Genomic DNA, 24,174 nt, shown 5'->3' with positions numbered 1-24,174 from the left:
AATATATATAGGCTATTAGGCTATTACTATTTTTTTTTATTATTATTTGCCTGCAAACATCACAATTAATGCATTTTGCAAATGTATACTATTTAAAACAGATCACAGTTTGCTCCAATAAAAATGTGACCTAACATTTCTAGAAAATAATACCGTTGAGAACAGAGTTCAGCCTTCAAAATATAGTTCTCTAAACATTGCCGCTATCTTTATGTAGCACACTACATTACCCACAAAAGCAAAGGTCCATCATCAACTGCGCATGCGCTGAAAAGTCACAACTTGATGCCCCCCCCTCCTCCCTATTTCAATGTAAGATGGTGGTTAGGAGGCACTACCGCTCAACAGAGAGGCTGTAAGAAACAAGGCTTGGTGTTTTCGCATCAAATCACACAGGAGCAGTGACAAGCCACCCGGGAAATTATATTGCGACCTGTTCTGCTAGACCTGTGTCGGTCAGATAGATTTTATTTGCTGTGAATCAATCTGTACAGATAGACAGGGTGAGTATCCCACTAAGGCCTCTCTTGTCCACCGCCTCCACATTCAGCTGCTTTCCTCTCTCAATTCACCTCTTAATAACACATCTCATCCCTCTTTCTCCCGCAAACGTCCATTTCTTGTGGAAATTCCTGTATTTGTGTGTGCTTGACAGACTAACGTTAGTCGTCTAGTTAGCCGAGTAAGTTAAGTTAGCCCCTAGCCGCACCGTTTGACCGGCTTTTAATAAAATACACGAAAATTAATCCTCGCTTCGTCAAACACTGACTTAGTATTTATTATGCATACTTTGAGACAGTATATAGTATACGTACACTGGCTTTGGTGTATATTTCGCCTCTTGAATAACTTCAATAGGTATTAGCTTAGCTGGTTTACTTAAATGCATTAACAAGGAAACAGAATTAATTTCTGTGTATGATTATGTATTTTTACATAGAGGGGATTTCCTTGTTATTTGAGTAGGAAGTTGCTGTTCCTGCTCTATGCAACATCAGTTTACAGATGTGATGCCAAATACGATGACTTTGATTGCTCTGTCACTGCAGGTCATTTCTATATATTTTTTGTCCACACCCTTCATTATTGTGGGTGACGCGTGTTTCAATAGGCAGACCACTGACAGGAGGTGATTGCTACTGGTTTTTATTGACCAAATGCACCTTTCCTTTCCGCAAACAATCATACGAGTCTCTCAAAAGAGGATATTTTTGTGTTTGGTGACAGCATCATGTTCCCGGACTCTGTAGTTACTGTGTTGAGTGTGCACTATTAATCCTGTTTTGTCAGCAGTGGGCCTTTTGAGCTTACTATGTGCTTTTTGTCTTTCAGCTGTAAGCCTATTTTTTTAAAGAAATAGACAAGCCAGAAATGAATACGCAGTCATGTTTTTCCAAACCCATATTACTAATTTTTGTTCTTCTGTGCAACACAAAATGAGATGTTAGGCAGAATGAGCAGCACTTTGTTTGGAAAGAAAGATGCAATCAAAGTGATTGGTGGCGGAGACTGTCTGACTGGTTTGAGAGTGGAAAGTCATGCAGGTTTGGATCAACGTGAGAAGAATTAGTAAAGGATGGCAGAATCGTGGCCATCTTTGGGTGAACTTTTTCCTTAAACACTTTGGTTTTGAATTTGACACAGTCGGTTTGCCAGTCACATTTATCACATTTACATTTATTCGTTTAGCAGATGCTTTTATCCAAATGAGGAATAGCAGCAATTCATCTTATAGAGGCAAAAAAACACGAGAAGTGCTTGTAATACAAATTTCAGACATCAACTTAGAACAGCGATCTCAGGAGTAAAGGTACATTCACACCAAGAACGATATAGTTCTAGAAAATTGTTCTAAATATAAAGGAATAGCAAAAGTCCACACCACAAATATAACGATAAAAACATTGACAGCCAATCAGAATCCATCCTGCTTTCAAAGCTCGAGCATTTAAAGTGACAGAAGACTTTGAATAAACAGAACAATATCCTATACATAAATAATTCGCTTGTGTGGATTCTAATAGTAATCGTAGTTATCATTCTTGGTGTGAACGGGTAAAAAAAAGAAGAGTTTTGCTTGGAATGTGCTTCTTTGGGAGCGATATCATTTGGGAGCAGGTTTTAAGTGGACAGGGATGTCTAGGCCCAGTTCCAGCGCACTGTCCAGCAGGGATTGTTTGTGCCAGACACAATGATTGTGAGACACTTTTCTGGCAAGGATTACTGCTGCTATATGATCACTGCCTTGGTGTTCAGTTGCTTAGAAATTAAGCTCTTCTTCGTCTTTATAGTTGGTTGAAAAAGTTGCACCTTTACATTCAGTCCGAACGGGTCTGCCGCAATCCTGGCAATACAGGAAAAAGTCTTCTTTTAGCATCAGCTTTAGTCAGATCTGAAACGATTAAAGCTGTTTTGTCCTGAGCTGTGGGTCATCTCAGATATGTTAGAAAAAACCATTTGTCTCATAAAGTGTTTTATTTTATTGGGGGTTTTTTTGTGCTTTTATTCTGTCTGCCCAGAATGGCTATTTGTGGTACAGACACATCTTTCATTCCTTGCCGATGCCTTGTCCATCTGCTCATGAAGAGCAGCCCACAAACGGACACGACTCCCACTCTGATGATAATTTCAGCTACGCTCTTCTATGACATCAGAATGATGTCAGCTGAGACAACTGTCTGTCTCTTCACTAAGCTTGTCGGCGTACTACATTTTGTCCTCGTAAAAGGCATGTTTTTGAGCCTTTTATTTTATTTATTACAAATTAAACATCATAATGTTGTAAATTGAGTCTGACAGTCTGTCTTAATGTATAGCAGTGTTGTTACTGTGTAGTTGAGTTAAATTAGTTTGTTGTTGTGTGTAAGGAATCGGATTCTTAATTGAAATCAGAAATTCTGAAATGCATGTTCACCACCTTTCAGTTTTCAGACCATTGATTTGACTGGCACATTAAATTAACTGTCTATTTCAGAAACCCTTTTAAACCGGTACCAAAGACATTCTAAGTCCGTCTTGAAAGCTTTTTTGTGTGTTGAAACTTGCAGTTTTGCACAGTTGTTATTTTCATCCTTTGTGTGGTTAGTAGTGCTCTGTTGTGTAACCCTTCGATTTATTTCTAGACGCCACGGTGTTCCTGAGATTTGCACTATTTACGTAGTTTCAAATGGTTTTCTATTAAAGGTTCTGGCAAAAGTTTTCTGAATTATTTTGACCATCAAACATGCATGCTCATAGCTATTATCAGAAACGTTCACTTCTCAGTGTCTCAGGCAACAAATAATGGAATTCATTCGGTTTGTATGCTTTGAAGAAGTGTGCCGGAGAGTCTCAGTAAGGTGTGGAGAAAATCAGAAAGCCTGATGGGCCTGCAATTAGCCATTTGAATGTTTTCTCAAGGATTCAGTACGCTTTGAAGAAAGATCATTCCACATCGACCCCTACACAGAGGATCGAGGGCCCTTCAGGTCGTCCGTTCAGCGTTCAGCTCTCACGGCACACTGGGTTAATGTATATACGAAAACATCTACCATCGCCAAAACTCAAACATTGTAGGCTTAGATCATTGTTTGTCCCTACGATTTCCCAGTACCTTGCAAACATGTTTGTTAGTCTGTCTATTTAGAAGAGATTTTGTGGGTAATTCTGGCCCCTTTGGTGGTCAACAATTATAAGTCTTGATTTCTGTTCGACTTAATCCAGTTTGGTATGCGTTCACACTTAGTTTACAATCAGAATTGGCACTCTGTTTTTTTTTACTGTTCAAAGGTCAATTGTGACTTTTTCTTGGAGTTTCCTTCCATATTATGCATCTTTCTTTCACAGCATGTGCATGTGATGTTGAATGCCAGAAGGAATCAAACCCCGCGCAGCTTGAGTGTGTCTTTTGGGGTTTGTAAGCATTGTGATGTAATCAGATCCCTTTTTTTACGAGAGTGATGGTTAAATATTTATGCTTCATTCCCAGCAGGGGCCAGCGGAAAGCTTTCATTACTCGCAGCTGATATCCGCCTCTACTGGGAAGGAATCCCGACCTCACTGACAGTGGGAATTCCTTCTTCCATACAGTTCTGAATATAGCAAAAAAAAAAAAAAAACTCTTACACAGATAATTCCAAATCGGCACGTTAAGGAGATGGTGCGCTTCATTTTCGCCACCCCCCTTCCCACTACACTAGCTGGGGTGTGACCGTGTGGATCCCAGGAAGTGCTGATTACCCTACATGTAGCTCACACCACCCTCTGCGTTCAATCAGCATTTCCCTTTTAAAGGGAGATTCAAGGGGCTGACTCCTCCTGCTGTACTCTGCCTTCCCAGGATGGGATATATTTAGAATGCTCCCCTCCCATCAACTCACACCCACCCACTGACTCCTCTTCACACTCCTGGTGCTTCCGCTATTGGCGGAGTGACCATAAAGACTCTGTGAAATCAAAATTGGGGTTTTGTTGGCCTGTGTGTCTGGTAGTTATGAGGCTATATATACATGCACTACTGTTCAAAAGTTTGGGGTTAAGATGTTTTTTGTTTCGTTTTTGAAAGAAGTCTTGTCAGTTGGGCAACGTGGTGGTGGACGCCCCAGTGTGACCTCTAACAAAATGTAGTCAGTGGTAGGAAAGTTGCAAAATGCATGGAGCCCTGACAATAGTTTGTAAGTTTAACATGCCATTGATGAGTCTCTGCATGGAAGCTTCATATTCCGGTTTGTTTGTTTATGAACACAAGGCTGTCCTGTATTTGTTCACATTTGGGAGCTTCGTTCAGACCGTTGTTTGATAAATGAACCTCATAGGGAAGTGCCACCGGGGAACAGAAGTGTCTCGGACAAACTGCTGTATTTGTGCTTGTCCATGTTGTTAATACATAGGAGTTTAAGCACTACAGCGGAAACAAAGACTCCAAACCAGAATGTGACAACAAAAATTTGGCCAAAAGAAAACTGATTGCCACTAAAATGTTATTGCCCTTTCTTTGGCACACTAGGACTCCGACATTAGTTTTCATTAGTGTTTTAAATGAAGATGCTAGCAGTCACATAACACCACAGAGACATTAAATTGGTTTTCAACCAATGCATCCTATGTTCAGCGACCCTTGTCATGTGCCCACGGATCTGTGTTCCATACGAGGAGCCAAAACCTCATTTTCAGTAATTGCTGAATCTGCACCTACACAGTTAGACTATCAGTTCACTGGATGATCCCTAGAGGATACATATATACTTGTTTATGAAACTGTTGCAATTGTTTGTGTGGGTGTTTGTGCTTGTCGATTCCAATTATGCCTTCAGTTCCTCTCATGACTGAAGTTTTAAACTCCTCCCACGCACGCAGACACACTCTTACTAGTAGCAGAATCATTATTGGCTTTCTGATGCAACCTCTAGTGTGCTTTGAGACTATTTGAAGGATATGAGCCTAATTCTGTCTTGCTGCTCAAGATTAGGCCTACACACTGTTGGAAGGAAATAAGATAGTAGATATTGGCTGCATTTGTAAATCTAGAAGCTTCATTTGGTTGAAACTTTATTAATTAGACGAATTGAAGCGTAACTAAAATGTAAATTCATATTAAATACATTTTTTACATTGAAATATTATTTGTAACTATTTTTTATTTAATTTTTTCTCCTCAGCTCTGCCTCTGAACTGTGAGAACACCCCGCTTCTTTTCTCTGTGCCGTGCCATAGGATGTCCCGCAGCCCTGAGGTGAAGGAGGACCCCATGGAGTGCCCACTGTGCATGGAACCATTGGAGATTGATGACGTCAATTTCTTCCCCTGCACCTGCGGCTACCAGATCTGCCGCTTCTGCTGGCATCGCATACGCACAGACGAGAACGGCCTCTGTCCGGCCTGCAGAAAGGTAACAAATAAGTCGAGAAACCATTAATTTGTTTCTAAGAAATTGCTCCATTGGGGAGCTCAAGGAGATGAGATGTTTTAATGGCTAGTATTCAGCATCCCAGGGAACTTTGCTGGATTAATTCACGCTCCTGCTGTTGCCTCAGGTTCTGCGTGATTTTATCGGTGCTGTACAGCTGTGTGGAGGGAACATGTGCAGCACCAACAGGCTTCCAGTGCTTGTATTCTTTCTCTAAACACTCCCATTCACTCACTAAAACCAGTCCCTGTAGTGGCCAGTTTACTGCAGCTCCTTAACCTTAATGTGCTTAATGCACATTATTATATCCATGTTTATTGCAGCATATATCATGCAATATCATCATCATCATCATTCCAGTGGGTGATCTTAAAGAGAACTCCAGGGTGTCCGCTGATCCTTAATCTGTGGCACATTAAAACATCTTAAATTTGCACTTCACAATTAAACACTGTAAATTCTTGAATAACTCATTGCATGCATTGTATTGCTGTTTATATATGCATTGATACATTGTTACTTTGTGAAAATCTTAGCATTTCTTTTAGATTTTAAACTTAAGATTTAAGACATTTTATTATGCGTTGTATTTATTTTATTTTTCATGCCATGAATCTAGCCTTTGATTCTGATATGGCCATAAACTAAACTAACTTAAAAAAAAATATATATATATATATATATATATGTAATATATATATAACCTAGTAATAACCTGTAATAACCTAGTTTAGTGAAACAAGATCCATCTTCTAGAATTAAGTCCTCTTACGTCTAGCATCTTATGTTTGGTTCAGCCCTATCCAGAAGACCCTGCGGTGTACAAACCTCTCTCTCAAGAGGAACTTCAGAGGATAAAGAACGAGAAGAAGCAGAAGCAGAATGAGCGGAAGCAGAAGATCACAGAGAACCGCAAGCACCTCTCCAGTGTGCGAGTCGTCCAGAGAAACCTGGTTTTTGTGGTGGGCCTTTCACAAAGACTCGCCGACCCCGAGGTGATTCAGCAAAACTCAATGCTTTCCTGACCTCTGTGTAACTAATGTCGTTCAAACTCAGTGTGAACAATTCAGGAAGTCCATATTCAAACACCAAAGCTTTAATTTTCATCTTGGTGCTTTTTTGTAGTGAGCTCTCAAAATTCACCCACATATGGTTTCCGTGTTTAATAAAAGTTTCACTGCAAGCAAGATATAGAAAGGTACATGGTTTTACATTTTCTCTTCTGTGTCCTATCAAGGTCTTATCTGTTTAAGTGTTGAAAAATTAAGGTTAAGGAGCATTTCTCCTATCTGCTGAAACGAGACTTTCATGAGTGGATGAAAAGAACATAAAGGACTTCTTTTTTCTTTTCTTTTTTTTTTAGTTCACATCCTTCTGTGTATTCACAGGATTTATAATCTGGATCTGACTCTAATCTAGTAGTTACTAGTGGTCAATCGAGAAAGGTTGCCGATATCTTGGAGAGCAGGCAGATCATACTATTCGATGTAAAGATGGGAAATGGCACTAGCACAACAGTTTTTGTTATAAGATTTATATTAATTTGACACAATTGCTAAAATAGTTTGATAATTACTATAAAAAAAGACCTCTAGATTTATACAATAGCAAATTATTGATTTTGTAGTCCTATTATTGCCCTTTCAAATATAAAGAAATTGTTAAAAACATTAATAAAAAGCAAACAACAATAATCTGGTAAATGGTGTGCTCTGGGAATCAACACTAATTTTACATGCAGTACACAGTGTATGTAATGTTTAAATGCCTGTTTTCTGAATTCAGATAATATATTAAAAAGCATTTGCCTTTCTATTATTAAAGAACCGAGGGAACAAAGACAGTAATCTAATGAAGACTGAGAATTGTAGCTCCTTTGTGCTCAGGTACTGGGTTCTCAGCGCTGTTAAAATAATGATAAAATGTCCTGCTTGCGTCATGTATTGGCTGATTCTGATTATCTGAATTATCGGCCAATATCTCAGCCATGTCAATATATATATATATCGTCTGACCGCTAGTAGTTGCCTGTGTCAACAAGTTAAAATGTGCCTTGTGGCATCACTCTCACTTTATACTTTGTCAGATATGAAAAAAATTCTATATTTTAGTGCTTCCAAAGCATCTTTGCCGTGGTAAAGCATACCTATTACCTATTATTATGGCTGTTCTCTTGATATGTTGTGCAGAATTGCTTCCATGTAGCTGCAAGAAAATCCTTGAAGATGTGAAGATTTGATTTTTATGCCACATATCGTCAAATGGAAATAAAACCTGAGATTAAATGTTTTCCTGGGAAAATGGGAGAAAGCTAGCTGCCCACTAGCTGCACTTAGCCTTCATTACCAGCCCACGAAAAACAGCTTTCACTCTCTTTTCGCTCCCTTCTCTCTGACACTCTTTCTCTCCCTCTTTGCCATCACCGCTAACGTCATGTACCCTGAATAGCTCTCAGCAGAGAACAAGTTATTCAGTGAGAGAGAATGAGAACATGCCTTGTAATTCCGGTCCAAATGATATTAGGAGCACAAAGCTTAAAAAACCCCCCCCATCAAATCTATGTTAGTCTGTGTTTATCAGAGGTCTTTAATTTATAGGATTTGCCTTCATTTTCTTTCTGTACCAATCGTCCCTTTAACATATCGGTCTTTGTGCTTTTGTTTATTTCACACTGAGGGTGTGAAAAAGAACAAAAAACAGAAAGAGAGTGAAGCTGCTTCACGCGAACAAAGACCGCAAAGAAACATCCGGACTGCTTTCACAGTTCAAGAGTGACCAGAATCTCAAAAGCACCATGCCATCGAGGCGAAGCCCTCCGCCAATGAGCTGTCAGTCACCCGCTGCTAGAGACCTACTTGTGTGCCACACTTTGTTTCCAGTGTTGATTTGGCTGAACATTGTGGACATCCTGTTGATAGTGTTTAGGTCGTCGATTCTCAATACAGTATGTCATTCACACAAATCCTGTTTTTATCCCGTCCTCAAAAGGCTTTGTGTAAAATGGTTTAGTTATGTAAGGTTTTATAAGTAGAAATGATCTTTGTTGGTGTAAGAAATGTGGTTTGAATTGTTAAATGATATTTGCCACAGTGCTGATGGTGTACATTGAGTTCCTAACCTAGATTTCATATGGCCTTCTCTTGTAATAAATGGTGATTGAGTCATATCCTTCCGGTGAATCATGATAATCAGGTGTGCTCTATCCCTGTGTGACTCCACTAAACAAACCGCATTTGCTTATGCTGTTGATGATCTGCAAACAGCAATCAGGGCTTTATAAATATATAATTGATGTCTGATTGCAGGTTTTAAAAAGGCCAGAGTACTTCGGGAAGTTTGGAAAGATCCACAAAGTGGTCATCAATAACAGCACTTCTTATGCTGGCTCACAGGTGAGCTTCACTTTCTTTTCGGTCAATCTCTTGCCTGCTCAAATATTTTGCATAATAAACATTCTGCCATTTGTCCTTTTTTTTAATTTATTTATTTATTTTTTTTTTTTTTTTTTTTTACTACAGCAAATGAATACTGCTTTGTTTTGCTGATTTAGTTTTATCCTAATTTCTCTGTTTTGTCTGATTTAATAATCTAATATGTTTTGATATTTGTCCCCAGGGTCCTAGCGCCAGTGCCTACGTCACTTACATTCGATCAGAAGATGCCCTCAGAGCTATACAATGTGTTAACAATGTTGTAGTAGATGGCAGAACACTTAAGGTAAACTTTGTGACAAAAATAGTTCAATATTATGAATAGCAATATACTTTCAGTTAGGGCTGGGCGTTGAAACAAATTTGCTATACGATATCGATTAATTGGGTCCCATCAGGTACAGTGTGTGGCAGATTTCCTCATGGAAAAATCTCTCTCTCAACTAATGCTGTAAATTATACAGGGAACCCAAGTTGGTACATCATTATAATATTAAAGGTTAAAATTAACTGATTTGTATGCTACTTGCATTTAAAATACAGTGAATTTGCAATATAGTGCATATATTTAGCAAAATGCCTCTCTAGAGTTCATTGAATGGCTTCTCTGAGGTAATTGTGATGTTACCTGACTTTGTATACAAGCTGTTTTTTGAAAATCTTTCGGCATATATCTAAATACAGTATTACACCTGCTTTTGTTTTTTCATGCAGGCTTCTTTAGGTACAACAAAATACTGCAGTTATTTTCTAAAAAGCATGCAGTGTCCCAAACCAGACTGCATGTATCTTCACGAGCTGGGAGACGAAGCTGCTAGTTTCACAAAAGAAGAAATGCAGGTAACGTTGCAGCCTCCTGCAACCTGTTTACTGATGTCAACAAACTTGCATATGAACTCTTAACATTTGACATTGCAGGCTGGAAAACATCAGGAATATGAACAGAAACTCTTACAGGACCTATACAAAACAAACCCCAACTTCCTGCAGAACTCAGCAGGGGAGAAGACAAAGGGCAAATCAGGCACATCACAGAGGTTTGTACTCAATTGTACCTTTCCCAGCAGCTCCAATAAAAAAAAAAATAATAATAAAAAAAAGTTATTCATTTATTTATTTATTCAGAAATGACACACATTGACATGGGAATTCTTTCATATTTTTCATTTTTTATTCTAAAAAGAATTAGTATATGTGTTCAAACTTTAAATATTAGAAATAAAATCAAATGAATTCATTATAATCTGGTCATCTAAAGTGAAGTAGGAGCATCTCATAGTTTTGTTGTTAATCTTGCATTTGTATCATGACCCCCAGTTCCAACAGTAACAACAAAGAGGCGTGGCCTTCGTTACAAACCACAGGGAAGATGCCCAATGGGCTTCCAGAACACCATGAGACCCCACCCCTAGATGGCGGCTCAGACTCTGAAAACATGACTCCAGACGGTCTGGACACAGAGCTGGGCCTCGGCTCCATCGCTGGCCTGCCTCCCTTCACGTCAAATTGTGACCCTGTCAGGTAGCCAGCCTGTGAACTTCTGCCCTGTGCCTTATTCTGTCAGCCTTTTCCTTTGCTGAACATTTCATCATCTTATTCTCAAAGACTTAAGGGCTCCAAGGTCACAGTGTTCAAGACATCGCTGGATGGTAGAACAATCACTAAATAGCCTACTCTAGAAAGAGAAAATGCTGAATTCCACAAAAAAACATTTTCAAAATGAAAAGAAAAAATTAAGCATTCAATTTGTTTGTAAAATTACAAAAATGTAGTCAATTTTTTATTTTTATTTTAACATTTACATGACAATTAAGAATGTTTTTCTTCCAAACATCTTAAAGGGTTAGTTCACCCAAAATTTTTAATTCTGTCATAAATTACTCACCCTCATGTTGTTCCTAACCTGTAAGACTTTCTTGCATCTTCGGGAACACAAATTAAGATATTTTTATGAAATCTGAGAGATTTCTGTCCCTCCATTGACAGTCTACGCAACTACCACTTTGAGCTTCTGTTTATGTTCGTTGATCCATTTAAATGTGAATAAAAGCCTAAATTCTGTTTGTCAGAATGTAATTGATTCTCATGTTTTTATTATTTTCCTGCAGCCCGAATAACAAATCTTCAGATTGCTTCAGCATAAGTAACGGAGAAACATCACAAGTAAGTTCATGATTGCATGTTCGTTCTTAATCTTTACCTTTGAGAATGGCAAGCTGTACACCTAAATAATGTTATCTGAATCACTTTTCTTTTATTAGGGAAGTTACTAATGTTTTAACATCATGATTTTTTTTTTTTTTTTTCCTTATTAAACTCTTCAGATTTCTGGCAACCACTCCCCATCGCCCCCTCCTGGCCTGACCAAGCCATCTCTAGTGGTGCCTATTTGTGTAGCAGGACTGACAGTACGGTCGCCTTTCGAAGGAGCAGCAGCCGAGTCACAATCGCTCTTTTCAGACAACAGCAACTTTCGGCACCCCAATCCCATCCCCAGTGGCCTGCCCAACTTTTCTAATTCCCTTCACAGCAACTCCGATTGGCCCACTGCCCCAGAACCACAGAGCCTCTTCACTTCAGGTACCTGGACCAGTTTAGACTTACTCATTCAAATGAAAGAGAAAAATGTGAAATGTACACTTATTTGTCTTCATTCTGACAGAAACCATACCAGTGTCGTCCTCTACGGACTGGCAAGCGGCCTTCGGTTTCGGCTCTTCGACCAAGCAGCAGGATGACGACCTAGGCTTTGACCCCTTTGACGTCACCCGTAAGGCACTGGCTGACCTCATAGAGAATGAGCTCTCAGTGCAGGATAATGCCTCCTTGCCCCTGACCACCACAATGTCAGGGCCAGTCTTCCCCCACGGGCCTTTACTCGGCCCGCTACACAACACCCCCTCCATGAAAAGCGCACTTCAGCCTCCTACGTCCTCACACTTTGCCCCTAACTCCAGCCTGCCCTCACGGGGCTTCTCCCAGCTCCCACACCGCACCGTCTACAACTCCTTCAGCTTTCCCGGCCAGACGCAGACCTCTCGCCACAGTTGGATGGGCATGCACATGCGCAATAACCTCCAACACTTGAATCACAGCGGGGCCCCTTCTGCTGCCCAGCATAGCAGCTTTTTGGACTTGAACTTGGCGCCACAACAGCAACATCATCACAGTACGGGGCTTGGAGGTATCCATATGACAGGTGAGTGTAAACCAGTGTTGGGATCTGTGTGTGTGTGTGTGTGTGTGTGTGTGTGTGTGTGTGTGTGCATATCCGTTGCATATCTTTTATGCTCTGTTAATCTAATAACAAAAGACAAGAGAAAATCACTCACTGCTCTTGACTGGTTGAGCCTTGCTGGAGCAGCTCTAAATATTCACTGTGCTATTAAATTAAATTTAAAATGTGATGCAATACAATATGAACAGTGGAAGTAACAGTAGCGCCTACAATACATTTAACTGCCATTAATTAGGTGTGGAAATATCTATTTGCTAACAATACATTGTATGGGTCATAATTATCTTTTATCTATTATTTCTTTTATGCCAAATATCATTAGGATATTAAGTAAAGATCATGTTCCATGAAGATATTTAGTAAATTTCCTACCGTAAATATATAAAATATTTATTTTTGTGAGTGAATGCGGCACAATCGCGAACATAAATGGACAACTTTAAAGGCGATTTTTCTCAATGTTTAGATTTGTTTGCACACTCAGATTCCAGATTTTCAAATCACATATTGTCCTATCCTAACAAACCATTAGGATATTCAGCTATTCAGCTTTCAGATGATGTATAAATCTCAATTTCAGAAAATTGTGGTCCAAATTTAGGTTTTGTGGTCCAGGGTCACATATTGCATACATTGCAAACTGCCCTCTTACGTTTGCATTATGGCTATCTCTGTCATTGCAAACTCAGCCACTGGTGGGCAGTGTAGTACTATTTTCCCATCATTCAGCCATGTACATCATCAGAGAAGATTCTAGTGATTGCCAAGGGCTCTCTTATGGAATGAAACCTCATGATTTCTAGCAGTGAGATCGGTGTCACATTTAGTGCTGATACAAATTGTAGAGCATGTAATCATCATCATCCCCTGAGGACATCTTCATGACAGGGCTGCAGTGTGCATAATGCATGATACCTTTAGCGTTTTAGGTATGTTTCTGTGGTTTACGGGGTGAACTTCTAAATCTGGTAAGTGCTTTTATTTAGAGTAGCCAGGTTCATTCAGTCTGACTTGAAAAGACAGATGATTCTCCTAGCATGAACTATGTGCCGAAACTTATACAAAGACTAATGTTTACAAAGATTATTTTTTGTTTCTCTGATGTGAGAACAGCCCGTAACTCAAGAAAATATCAAATACCGGTATTATCTGTCTGAGGAGAAGGTACTCAGACAGGGGGAAGAGGCTACAGTTTGACATTTCATTCAAGCCATTACCTGAACCTTTCAGCTAGGAGCAAATATCATAAAGCACGTCATTCAGTCTGATACCATAACAACGTGGACAAGTAAATGTTGGGACGGATTAAAGATGCGTTTACGATGATGTATAAAAAGCAGTATTTATTAGGCACACAAATAACACATCTCAGTTGAGTTGTCAGCATTAAAGTATCTAGGAAAACTAAAACAACTAATTTTTCTAATTTCAAAACTTGCTGAACAGCAGCATTTAACTACAAATAATATACTGCAAGCGATTCACTGAAATCAGTAGCGACACTAAAGCAGCTGAGCTACTGTCATGCAACTGAAAAATCAGTAGCGTCAGTTAGTTACTCCCCAACCCCATCCTGAATTGATCTTTCAGGAATTCAGTTCATTTAAATAAAGCGTTACCTTGCGGCCTAGCTGTAGGGCTTTTTATGGGAAACAATCTAATCTGCTGACACTGCTGTGGAAGTGTAGCATTTGTTAACATGCTGCTTGTTTCTCAGCATGCCTCTACTTTTTGAAGATTAAATTAACTTGAATTTCAGTTGGTGCAAAAAGAAGGGATGGGGAAATTGGTTGTGACCTCAAGGTTTCATTATTCGTAGAAACGATGAATAACTAGCATGACTACTGGCTTCCTTTCAAGACTCTATTGTGCTGTGCAGTGTATTTTGTTTGTTTCTTCAATCCACGAGTCTCCGTGAGAGAAATGGTCTTCCCTGTTTGAAATGGTGTCCTCCAGAGGATGCAGCTGCCCAGGACCTGGGAGGAGAACATTGCATTATTTACGAAGAAAAGTCGAGATACCAAAATAGGCTGGAGGGCCAACCCATGCAGTCTCATTAGAAGTGTGTTTGAGAGTGTGAGAGAGAGAGATTTCTGCTACATGGAAAATGTAGATTTAGATGTAATTGAACACCACTGAAGCAAGCAAATGATAAATGAGGAAAAATAAGCTAATTGGTTGACTATAAAGTGTTTTGCTAATGCTACTATAATTCTGATTAAAGGGATAGTTCACTTTGAAATAAAATTTTGGTATGTTTTAGCTTACCTCAAGGGCATCCAAGATGTAGGTGTCTTTGTTTCCGCAGTAGTTTCAATTTTGATATTTTTAGGTCAAACCGTTCTTGTCTGTCAGTCATATAATGCAGGTCGATGGTCATTGTCTCAAAACACAAGGACAGAGTCCAAATTAAAACAATTCCCCATCGTCCAAATGAAACAATTCCCCATCGTAAGTACACATTGATGGCCTAAGACACGAAACGAGCGGTTTGTGTGAGAAAACGAACAGTATTTATATCGTTGTTATCTCTTGAACACAGCACACGTCCAAATGATCTGACGGCGCGGGCGGGTATAGATATATACATAGATGTAGCCTTGGCTACTGCAGTTCATTGGAACGAAACCGTAGCCAAGGCGACATCTATGTATATATCTATACCCGCCCGCGCCGTCAGATCATTTGGACGTGTGCTGTGTTCAAGAGATAACAATGATATAAATACTGTTCGTTTTCTCACACAAACCGCTCGTTTCGTGTCTTAGGCCATCAATGTGTACTTACGATGGGGAATTGTTTAATTTGGACTCTGTGCTTGTGTTTTGAGACAGTGACCATCGACCTGCATTATATGACTGACAGACAAGAACGGTTTGACCTAAAAATATCAAAATTGAAACTACTGCGGAAACAAAGACACCTACATCTTGGATGCCCTTGAGGTAAGCTAAAACATATCAAAAATTAATTTCAAAGTGAACTATCCCTTTAATGTATTTAATTTGCGTTGTCGAAATTATAATGTATATAGAATTACCGAAGATTAATATTTAATTTTATTTACTTTAAACTTTTTCAAAAAATACCTAAAAACAGATAATAATCCAAGTTGACGTGATTATCAGCCAATGCTACTAAATGTCAGCTTGGTGTTTGTGTGTGTGTGTGTGTGTGTGTGTGTGTGTGTGTGTTTAGTGTCATAACGTGAAACTGTTTTTGTGATGGTGCTAGAATAGGTGCATTTAGGCTGCAATTATTTGATCAAAATACAATAAAACTGCAATATTGTCATTATTATTATTATTATTATTATTACAATTTAAAATAACATTTCTATTTGAGTATAATGTATATAATTATCAGAAATCAACCTATTTGCTGCTCAAGATTTATTTATTTTATGTTGAAATCCGTTGGGCTGATTAATTTTTTTTTGGAAACCGTAATACAAATTTTTAAAGGGTTCTTTGAGAAAGTTTAAAAGAGACATTTGAAATAGAAATCTTTAATATTCATAAATATCACTTTTGATGAATGCACCTTGTGGAATAAAGGAATTAAAATAACTTTTAAGTAGTGTATATAAAACATTTTTATTTGAATATCCAGCCAAAATAACTAAAGCATATGTTACAGTGGTGATTTGTGCGTTTTTAATGTTTTATTAACATACCCTAGCCTATTTGATATATTGTTCATCACTTAAAAATGAATCGCAAAGCAAACCTTCTCTGAAAAACACCTACTTTACAACCTTTCCAGCACTTCAAAAGAAATTAGGTTCCTTCAGTTTGCTGCAGTGATTCTGAGTTTAGCTTTTGTCCCATCCACATAAATAAAACATGATGACACTTGTTTATCTGAGTATGCAAATGGGAACATGGGTGATTGTGTTAATGCCTGACACACTTGGCTAGACGAGCATTTTCCAATCAGAAGGAAGAACTGTGGAGAGGTTTAAATAGAACACCTAATTCACCTTATTCAACACCTTGTTCATCTTATCTCCTCCTTCAGATGTGTTTCATTAAAGTCCAGTCCTCTTCAAGTGTTGATATTGAGTGTCTAGATTCTCATATTGGCTCGTTCTCACACTTGACTTGACTAGGTTTGTCTGTATCGACTACAGAACCAATTCAGCGTTTCCCAAGTGAGCTTGTCACTTCCTCTGTGTTTGAGGCTTGATCATTGTTAATTTGGTTACCGGTCACTGGGAAATCACCTACTGTAATATAATGAAATTTTTGTCATTTGTGTTGTGTGCAGGGCATATTTAGCTGTAATAAATAAACTCGAAAGGCAAGTGGAGAATCAATGGAGAAACATCCTTTTTGCATTCAAATGATGTAGTTACTACATCTAACCAGCAGGGGCTAACTGGCCCATGCTAACCAGCTTAACCTTGACCCCTTGGTTGAGACCCATTATGTCTGGTTTTAACTGACTAATGGAGTAATAAACGCATAGCTGACTTTGCAGCATCCATAGGTTGACCCCTGCCCACGCTCAGAGGGGGAGCTCCGTCTGCTCTTTAAATTCCCACATTGCAAAGTAATGAAATGACAAGCATGACCTGTTTGACACAATCAGTGCTGCTGGTGTCTATGCCGGGTTCACCTCTATTGTCTGAAGACCATTCAACAGCAGGCTGTCCCAGTAGACAGTGTGGGTTAGGGCTGGACCATTGAGGAAAAAATCTATAATTTAAAAAAATATATATGATAGCAATATCCTACTTTATGTATCAGGAATAATGAAAATCAGAATCTACTTTCAAGTTTTCCTAAAAGGTTTATTTTTTTATTTTATTTTTTTTCTCAAATTATTTCTACCAATTGTCCAAAAAAATTGTAAAAAGTTAAATAGCCAAATACTGTAATTTAATGCTAAAAAGTATAATGCCGTTAAAAATGATTTGAAAATGATTTTGACTAAATAAACAGATCAATTTAGATTCACTAATACAATAAATTAAATGCTTATTTGTAATATTTAACTACATTTATTTCTAATAAAACATTTTATTGCCATTTTGTAATTCCTTGCAGAGATTTGGAAATTTGAGTGATGCAAACAAACTTTTGAATCAGTGTTTTTAACAAAGGACAGTTTTAAAGAACTTCCCAAACGCACTTTCTTGCGCAACCGTCTGAAATGCTTGATTCTGATTCCCAGCTTATAATTGACAGTTGTCCCAGACAGACAGGCAATTTTCTTTTTTTGCTGGGCCTAGTTTCACATGTTGTATCACTATTACACTCAGATTAATGACAATGAATAAGACAGAACCTCATTATGATATTTTTATGGTCAAGTTTTCACCTCTTTTATATATTGTGCTTGTATGTATTTAGAAGCAAGGTGCCCAGAGAAGTTTGCTGCGGCTTAAGTCAAGCTCAGAGGCTAAAGGCTTTTTTTTTTTTTTCCTGCCAGGGTTATCTCATTCACTCCATTCCCCTGTCTTTGCAATTCTTCCTTGTTTGTCCCTCTCGCTTCTCTCTCTTTCTCTCCGTTCCCCCCTTCATCATCTTTGCTGCTTGGTTTCTCTGTCCCTGTGGGCAGAAGCAAACCTTAGGAGAATACTGGCCTGATTAGAGAAGAAAAGGTTTATTTTGGCTTGGGTCCAGCTGAAAGAAGCTCTGCGTTATTGAAGCCGCACGTCTCTCCTCCAGTGTGACACACAGAAATAAATGAGAAACTAATTGAATAATAACGGGACTGTAAAGAGCTTTATAATGATTGTTCCTCCATTAGAAAGGGCTAGTAGACTCAGAAGGGAGCCAAATATCACCTGCTGTTTTTGCTGAATCAAGTATAAATCACTATTACAGTAACGGCTGTTATTACACTGTCCAGCTTTGATTTAATGCTGTTTTTTAATTTTTTATTCTATATCTCATGAAATGCAAAAGAATTCAATTAAATTGTGTTTTTGTTAGGGCTGTCAATTGATCGCCAGTCATTATATGGCAAATAATTAATCCGATTAATCCGTCATATCAAGTCATTTTCACGGTTTTAATTTTGCCAGTCTAAACATAATCCTATTTTACTGTTGTGCTCCTTTTGGCTGTTTTTGAGTTTGTTTTTCACAATTTGCTTTAAAATGAATCACCGAATAACACAACTAGCAGCACTTGTTTTTGTGTTGTACAAGTTGAAGCTGATAATTGCTTTTTCTTTCTCCATCTTCTCTTCATCTCTCCTGTTGTCCCCCAATCTCGTCTTTTCTGGTGCGTTTGTGCGCACGGGCGTTTGGATACCCCACCGGCACCCTCCCGAACAGAAAACAGCACCTCGGTAGAAAGTCTAAATGTGAAGGAGTGGCAGGACGGGCTCAGAGCGCTTTTACCCAACATCAACATCAACTTTGGTGGACTGCCCAGCTCCTCCTCATCTTCGTCTTCATCATCCTCCTCCTCCTCTAGCGTGAACCACCCAGGCGGCATCTCACACAGCCTTAGCTGGGACGGCACAGCCAGCTGGATGGACCCCGCCATCATCACAGGTACATTGGCATTACCTTCACACAAAAAAAATGTCGCCTTGTAAAATGCTTGTTAATAATTGTTTCCTTCCCTTTTGCACCTGTCATTCTCTGTTCACAAAGAAAGTTACACATTAATTTTGCCTACTTAGTTAAATCTAGCTATAATCTATCATGTACACAAAAATACTAATATTAAATATTAACATTGGAATATATTTCATTCATTATTATTCATGATTTAATATTACTAATTAAAATGAATGTGATAATATTGCCAATTTGTTTTTCGATCTTTACTGATGTTGTGTGAGAATAACACAGATGTGTTAGATTCTGACAGTATTAAAACCACAAAACACATTTGTGAAGCAAATTTACCTGACGACCTCGGGAAAAACTAGGCTCGTTCAAATTGTGCCTTTGGGAGCTAAAATGAATAATGCATTTAGGCCTTTTAAACATTTATAAGTAACCTTTTCACTAAAAATGTCAGAGATGTAAAGCCATTTTAAGGGCCACAGAAGAGGGCACACATTTCAGATCAGTTCGATCTCCTGCACTTTCAGGCGGTCTAAAGCATCCATGTGGACTAAATCAGATATCACACAGAAAAAAACCAACAATTAATATCCAAAGTGGTTAAATAAACAATGTACATTTTATAGTGTTCTTTTTTTATCGTTCAAGCAACATTTTCATCTACTGTTTAATAGAAAAAGACTGAATTATGCAGCTAAATTTCTAATCGATACTTCAAGCAAAGTTTTGCCATTTTCCTCTCCCGGGTTGACGGGAAATAGCAACGTTGTATCTGTTGCTCCCTAAGGTCGAAGTTGCAATCTGTATGGATGTCACGGATGTTGTCTGGGTGCTCTCAGCGGCTGCCTGGAGCATCCATCATCCACAGGGGGTTTAGAATTAATAGCTCACAGCAGGCTGGCATGTTTTAAGTGGTGCAAAAGCACCCCAAAACGGCCTGTTTCCTTATGTAATTAATCCCATTATGTCGAATGATTTAAAAATGTCCTCAATAATGTCGCCTACGTGATAAATGGATTCCTACGTAGCATCAACTGTGGAACGATGGATTTGTTGACTGCAAGCAAACTCAGTCCTGTTTAGCACAGTATGCGGTTATGTTTAAAGTGATTTATTTCTGGCAGTGGATATTCACAATTTATGCTTTTATAACTTTTTGTTTGTATCACTTTCAATGTAATGTCCGAATTTCTTAATTCAAAAATACATAAAAATGTGATTCACATGTATAATGACTTGAATACACTTCTGTGATGATCAAGTTTTACAATTTAGATTTTATTTTCCCCGTGGCATAAATAAATAAAAAAGGAAAATATGCAGTGAACATGACATGTTTTGCAGTGAAGTATTGTTAGTTTTGCAAGTCATAAAGATTATTTTCTAGATTATGTTGTAGAGAGGACTCTTGCAGACCCAGCGTATTAATCTCCTAAAACATCAGACAATTTGACCTTTTTAATAACAGGGCAAGATTAGTTCAGATTGTAAAATGCAGTGCGACTCCCTACAAACGTAATGGTATTTAGGAATAAAATAATGATTAAAAACAAGAAAATGAGATTTGCATTCAACATTTATATATTCAACATGCATGTATTCAAAGAAATGCTGTTACTTTTTACTTGAATGTTTTGCAAAAAACATCTGGAGCCAACATTACTAAAAAAAAAGAACTTTTGACACATACATCTTAAATATGTTGACCCTTAGTTTTCCTATCACTTTGTCCCTTTCAGGTATCCCAGCATCCTCAGGCAACAGTCTGGACTCTCTGCAGGATGATAACCCCCCCCACTGGCTCAAATCCTTGCAGGCGCTCACAGAGATGGATGTCCCTTCCGGCTCCACAGTGCCCCCTCAGCCCCCACACAATGGCCCCTTCGGAGCCCAGTTCCCCCACAGAGCCGGCTGGACCCCTTATCCAACCACAGCCACGGCCAACCCCGCCACCCAGTTCCACTCTCCTCCCCCAGGATTCCAGAACGCCTTCAGAGCCTCAGCCCAGGCCTCCACAGATCTGCTACAGAGTGCCGGCATGGACCGCCATTAGGAACTGTGAAATCCGAAGAACCGCCGACAAACACGGCAGATGAATCCGTACAAAGCTATTAACAAAATAACAAGATTGTATTGTTTTCCCTCTTCACCTTTTGCTCATTTTTGTCCCTTTTCCTTGATTTGTGTTCCCCTTTGGTTCAGTCTTTCTTTTTCCTTGTTGCCCTAGTGCTCTGTTCCAGCTTTCCCCAATTCAAACGGTCACATAAACAAGCCAGTTGTCGTATCAAAGCATAACAAAAAGGTTTTCAAAAGGTAAACAAACTCCTTAGTAATACGTAACATTAACGTCAGTCCATCATTTTTGGAACTCTACTCTTTAAATAAAACAAGGCATCATCAATGATGTGTTTTCTAGAAATTCCATTGGAACCAAATGGAAAGAATCAAACGAAAAGTGTCTTGATTTAGAAGTAAGAGTCTGCCTTCAAAGCTAAACCAAAAAGAACAGCACCTGTTCATCCATCTGCACAACAGAGATGCTTCCTGTGAGAGTCCTTAAAGCCATGCCGCTAAGCAATCAAGTAGATTTCCAAAATCAAAACAGGGCTTCAATTTATGTTTGATCAAAAGGGTACTTGACTTCCATTATTCTGACGGATCAAAGGCATAATGAAGGCCAAGCAAAAAGCACTTTTACCAAGGATCTTTGGCCTTTAACTTTGTTCTACCTTTCTGCGCCCTTGTTAAAAGGGAGATGCATTTTAGGGGTCATAAACGTGGTGCCCGCTCTCAACGCGGCATTTAGCTGTAGATGGATGCAGGCCTTTGCCTTTGACCCATCCGCCAGATTGCCTGGTTGGTCAGGGGGGTCTTCCGCTTTAGATCGCAACAGATCGTTAACCTCTGTATCAGAGGGCGGCGCGTTGCGAAATGAAGAGGAATGGAGAGCTGGGTAACACCGACCCCTTTCAAGCGCAGGGCTCGTGTAGCACACGGGACGCCACCGTGTGGTGTTTCTCATAGCTGCCTCGATGTACGTGGCCTAATCAGTGTTTACGCTCCGACTATGCTCCCTGAAGAAACTTGAAGGTGTGCGAGGTGCACAGAGTTTTAGGAAATAGATCTAGAGTCCGAGTGAAACGACGTTTTTAAGTGTGAATGCGTGGCGTGAACCTTCCCTCTGAACGACAGAGCGGAAAACTTGCGATTGGTGGGTGTGTGGAGAAAATAATCAGGGTTAAAGGGCTTTCCAGTGGAGAGAAATTCATGAGGGTGATAATGTTGATGTGATTATGCCGATTTTGACTGTTGCAGTTACTTTGCACGTCCCCCCCCCCCCCCCACAAAAAGCGATAAAAGGGAAAGCTGGGATAGTGGCTCTATTGGGCATCTGAGGTTCTGGCAATACACAGGGGGCTCGTCCGGGACCGTTAACGCTGTTTGTCACTCCCCCCCTCCCCCCATTACCTTCTCAGTTTTCTTTTAATGGTCTTAATCCTGTGTCAGCTGTGTAGGTTCTTGCCGACCGTTTGGTATTCAACAGTATTCAAGAGGAATGGATAAATTAAATCTCGACGACAATGACGAAACCAGTAAAGTTTAACTTTGGGTTTTACACAGTGCTAAAATGTAAGAAAAATTAAGAGCTGGAGGAAATTGTACCTCTCTACAGGTCTGGAGGAAAATAAAAACTAAATCTTAAATAAAAGAGTCGAAGTGATCTTTCTCTCTCTCCTTTTTTTTTCTTTCTTTTTCTGACAACCTTTAGCTTTCTTTCATCACGTCTCAGAGAGCTCGAGGAAAGGCGGCGATGGGCTCTGTCGCACCTTCTCGCTCTGCCCCGCAAGCGCTTGGACACATCCTCCTCATTTGCATCAGTGCTTGTCTGCGATTGCTCCTTTGAGGGATCAGGTCCGGAAGAGGGTTTTTGGCACTTCGCTTCATTTATTTTTTATATATTTTTTTTTGTTCCCTTTAGTGGGTGTCAATACCAACCTCCAGTACGCAAGCCTTCAAATACGTTCGGAGCGGCCCAATTAACTTTATCTCAGTAAAGAGGCAGCAGCTCCTAGATAATGTCAAGAGTGCATTAGGCGTTTGAAGCGAGCTTACCGAGTGCTCCGCTTTCAAACGCTCAGCAGAGCCGCTCTGTCATGCTCTCGTGCCTAAATTACTGCAGTGCTGATCTAATTGGCAGTGGAAGTTGCCAACAAATATGCAGTACTGAAACTGCAGCGACTGGGCATGTGTCTTCAGGTCCTCAGTTATAATTACCCAAATAAGTAATGTATTCATACGTAGCATGGTTGAGTCAATCTATATGTATAATAGACTGAATGATTGAGTGGCTCATTTCCGTTCTATCACCTTAAGATGATTTGCATATGTATAACAGCGTTATTTAATGGTGTAATTAGTTCAATGAGGCAGGATCTGGAAGCGCTCTAGTCTAGGCCAGTGGTTCTCTAATCATATTAGTTAAAAAATATATATGTGTGTATGTAAACATTTTTTTTTTTGCAAATTTAACATTTTTTAATTATTTTGCCTCAACTATGAATACCTTCGAGGGATTGTTTTGAAGACCTACAGGGTTCCGTAACAATACGCCAATATGTTTTTAAAACAGCATTTTATGACAAAAATCAAAATGGCCAATTTTGGGATTCTGAGAAATTTGGGAATCATTTGACTCTGCATGCTGCACTGAATCTAAAGAGACCTGTTTCGTCATTATTTAATTTTTTTGGCCAAACAATTCAGAAGTTATGAGTCAGGCTGTTGTAGAAAATAAGAACTTGTTCTTAACTGACTTACCTGGTTAATTAATAAATATATAAAAATCTATTTTTCATATCTCCTAACCACTAGGTGGCACTGTGCCAAAACTGTGCAAATACCCTCAGGTCAAGGTTGTCATAACGCACACCAAGTTTACTTAGAATAAGTTAAAGTGTTGTGGAGATATACCCTCACGTCCGTTTTGGAGTGCTTTTTGTCGAATACATTCACGCGTTATTAGATTATTTGACGAATCAACTTGAATTCCATAGCTTTTTGTCAGCATGTTCTGAAGACGATCCGGTTC

The 24,174-nt window shown here is 39.1% G+C and overlaps 1 protein-coding gene across 1 annotated transcript; it reads left to right on the top strand.

Moving 5' to 3' along the window:
• The first annotated feature begins 292 nt into the window (after positions 1-292).
• On the top strand, positions 293-22,794 carry cnot4b (CCR4-NOT transcription complex, subunit 4b). Its single transcript, XM_084407564.1, has 13 exons — positions 293-503; positions 5,637-5,866; positions 6,682-6,879; positions 9,190-9,276; positions 9,500-9,601; positions 10,030-10,155; positions 10,234-10,352; positions 10,633-10,836; positions 11,424-11,478; positions 11,640-11,895; positions 11,978-12,514; positions 18,843-19,064; positions 20,825-22,794. The coding sequence occupies exons 2-13, from the start codon at positions 5,693-5,695 to the stop codon at positions 21,136-21,138; spliced, it is 2,394 nt and encodes a 797-aa protein (XP_084263690.1). The 5' UTR covers positions 293-503; positions 5,637-5,692; the 3' UTR covers positions 21,139-22,794.
• The last annotated feature ends 1,380 nt before the right edge of the window (positions 22,795-24,174 follow it).

This window comes from Rutilus rutilus (genome assembly GCF_951802725.1).
Source record: "Rutilus rutilus genome assembly, chromosome: 4".
NCBI lineage: Eukaryota > Metazoa > Chordata > Actinopteri > Cypriniformes > Leuciscidae > Rutilus > Rutilus rutilus.
This window is presented reverse-complemented; position numbering and strand designations above follow the sequence as displayed.

Coding starts and splice junctions, on each gene's coding strand:
- cnot4b (XM_084407564.1), top strand. CDS start 5,693: ATGTCCCGCAGCCCTGAGGTGAAGGAGGACCCCATGGAGTGCCCACTG. Junction 10,156..10,233: donor TCACAAAAGAAGAAATGCAG/GTAACGTTGCAG, acceptor TTGACATTGCAG/GCTGGAAAACATCAGGAATA. Junction 10,837..11,423: donor TCAAATTGTGACCCTGTCAG/GTAGCCAGCCTG, acceptor ATTTTCCTGCAG/CCCGAATAACAAATCTTCAG.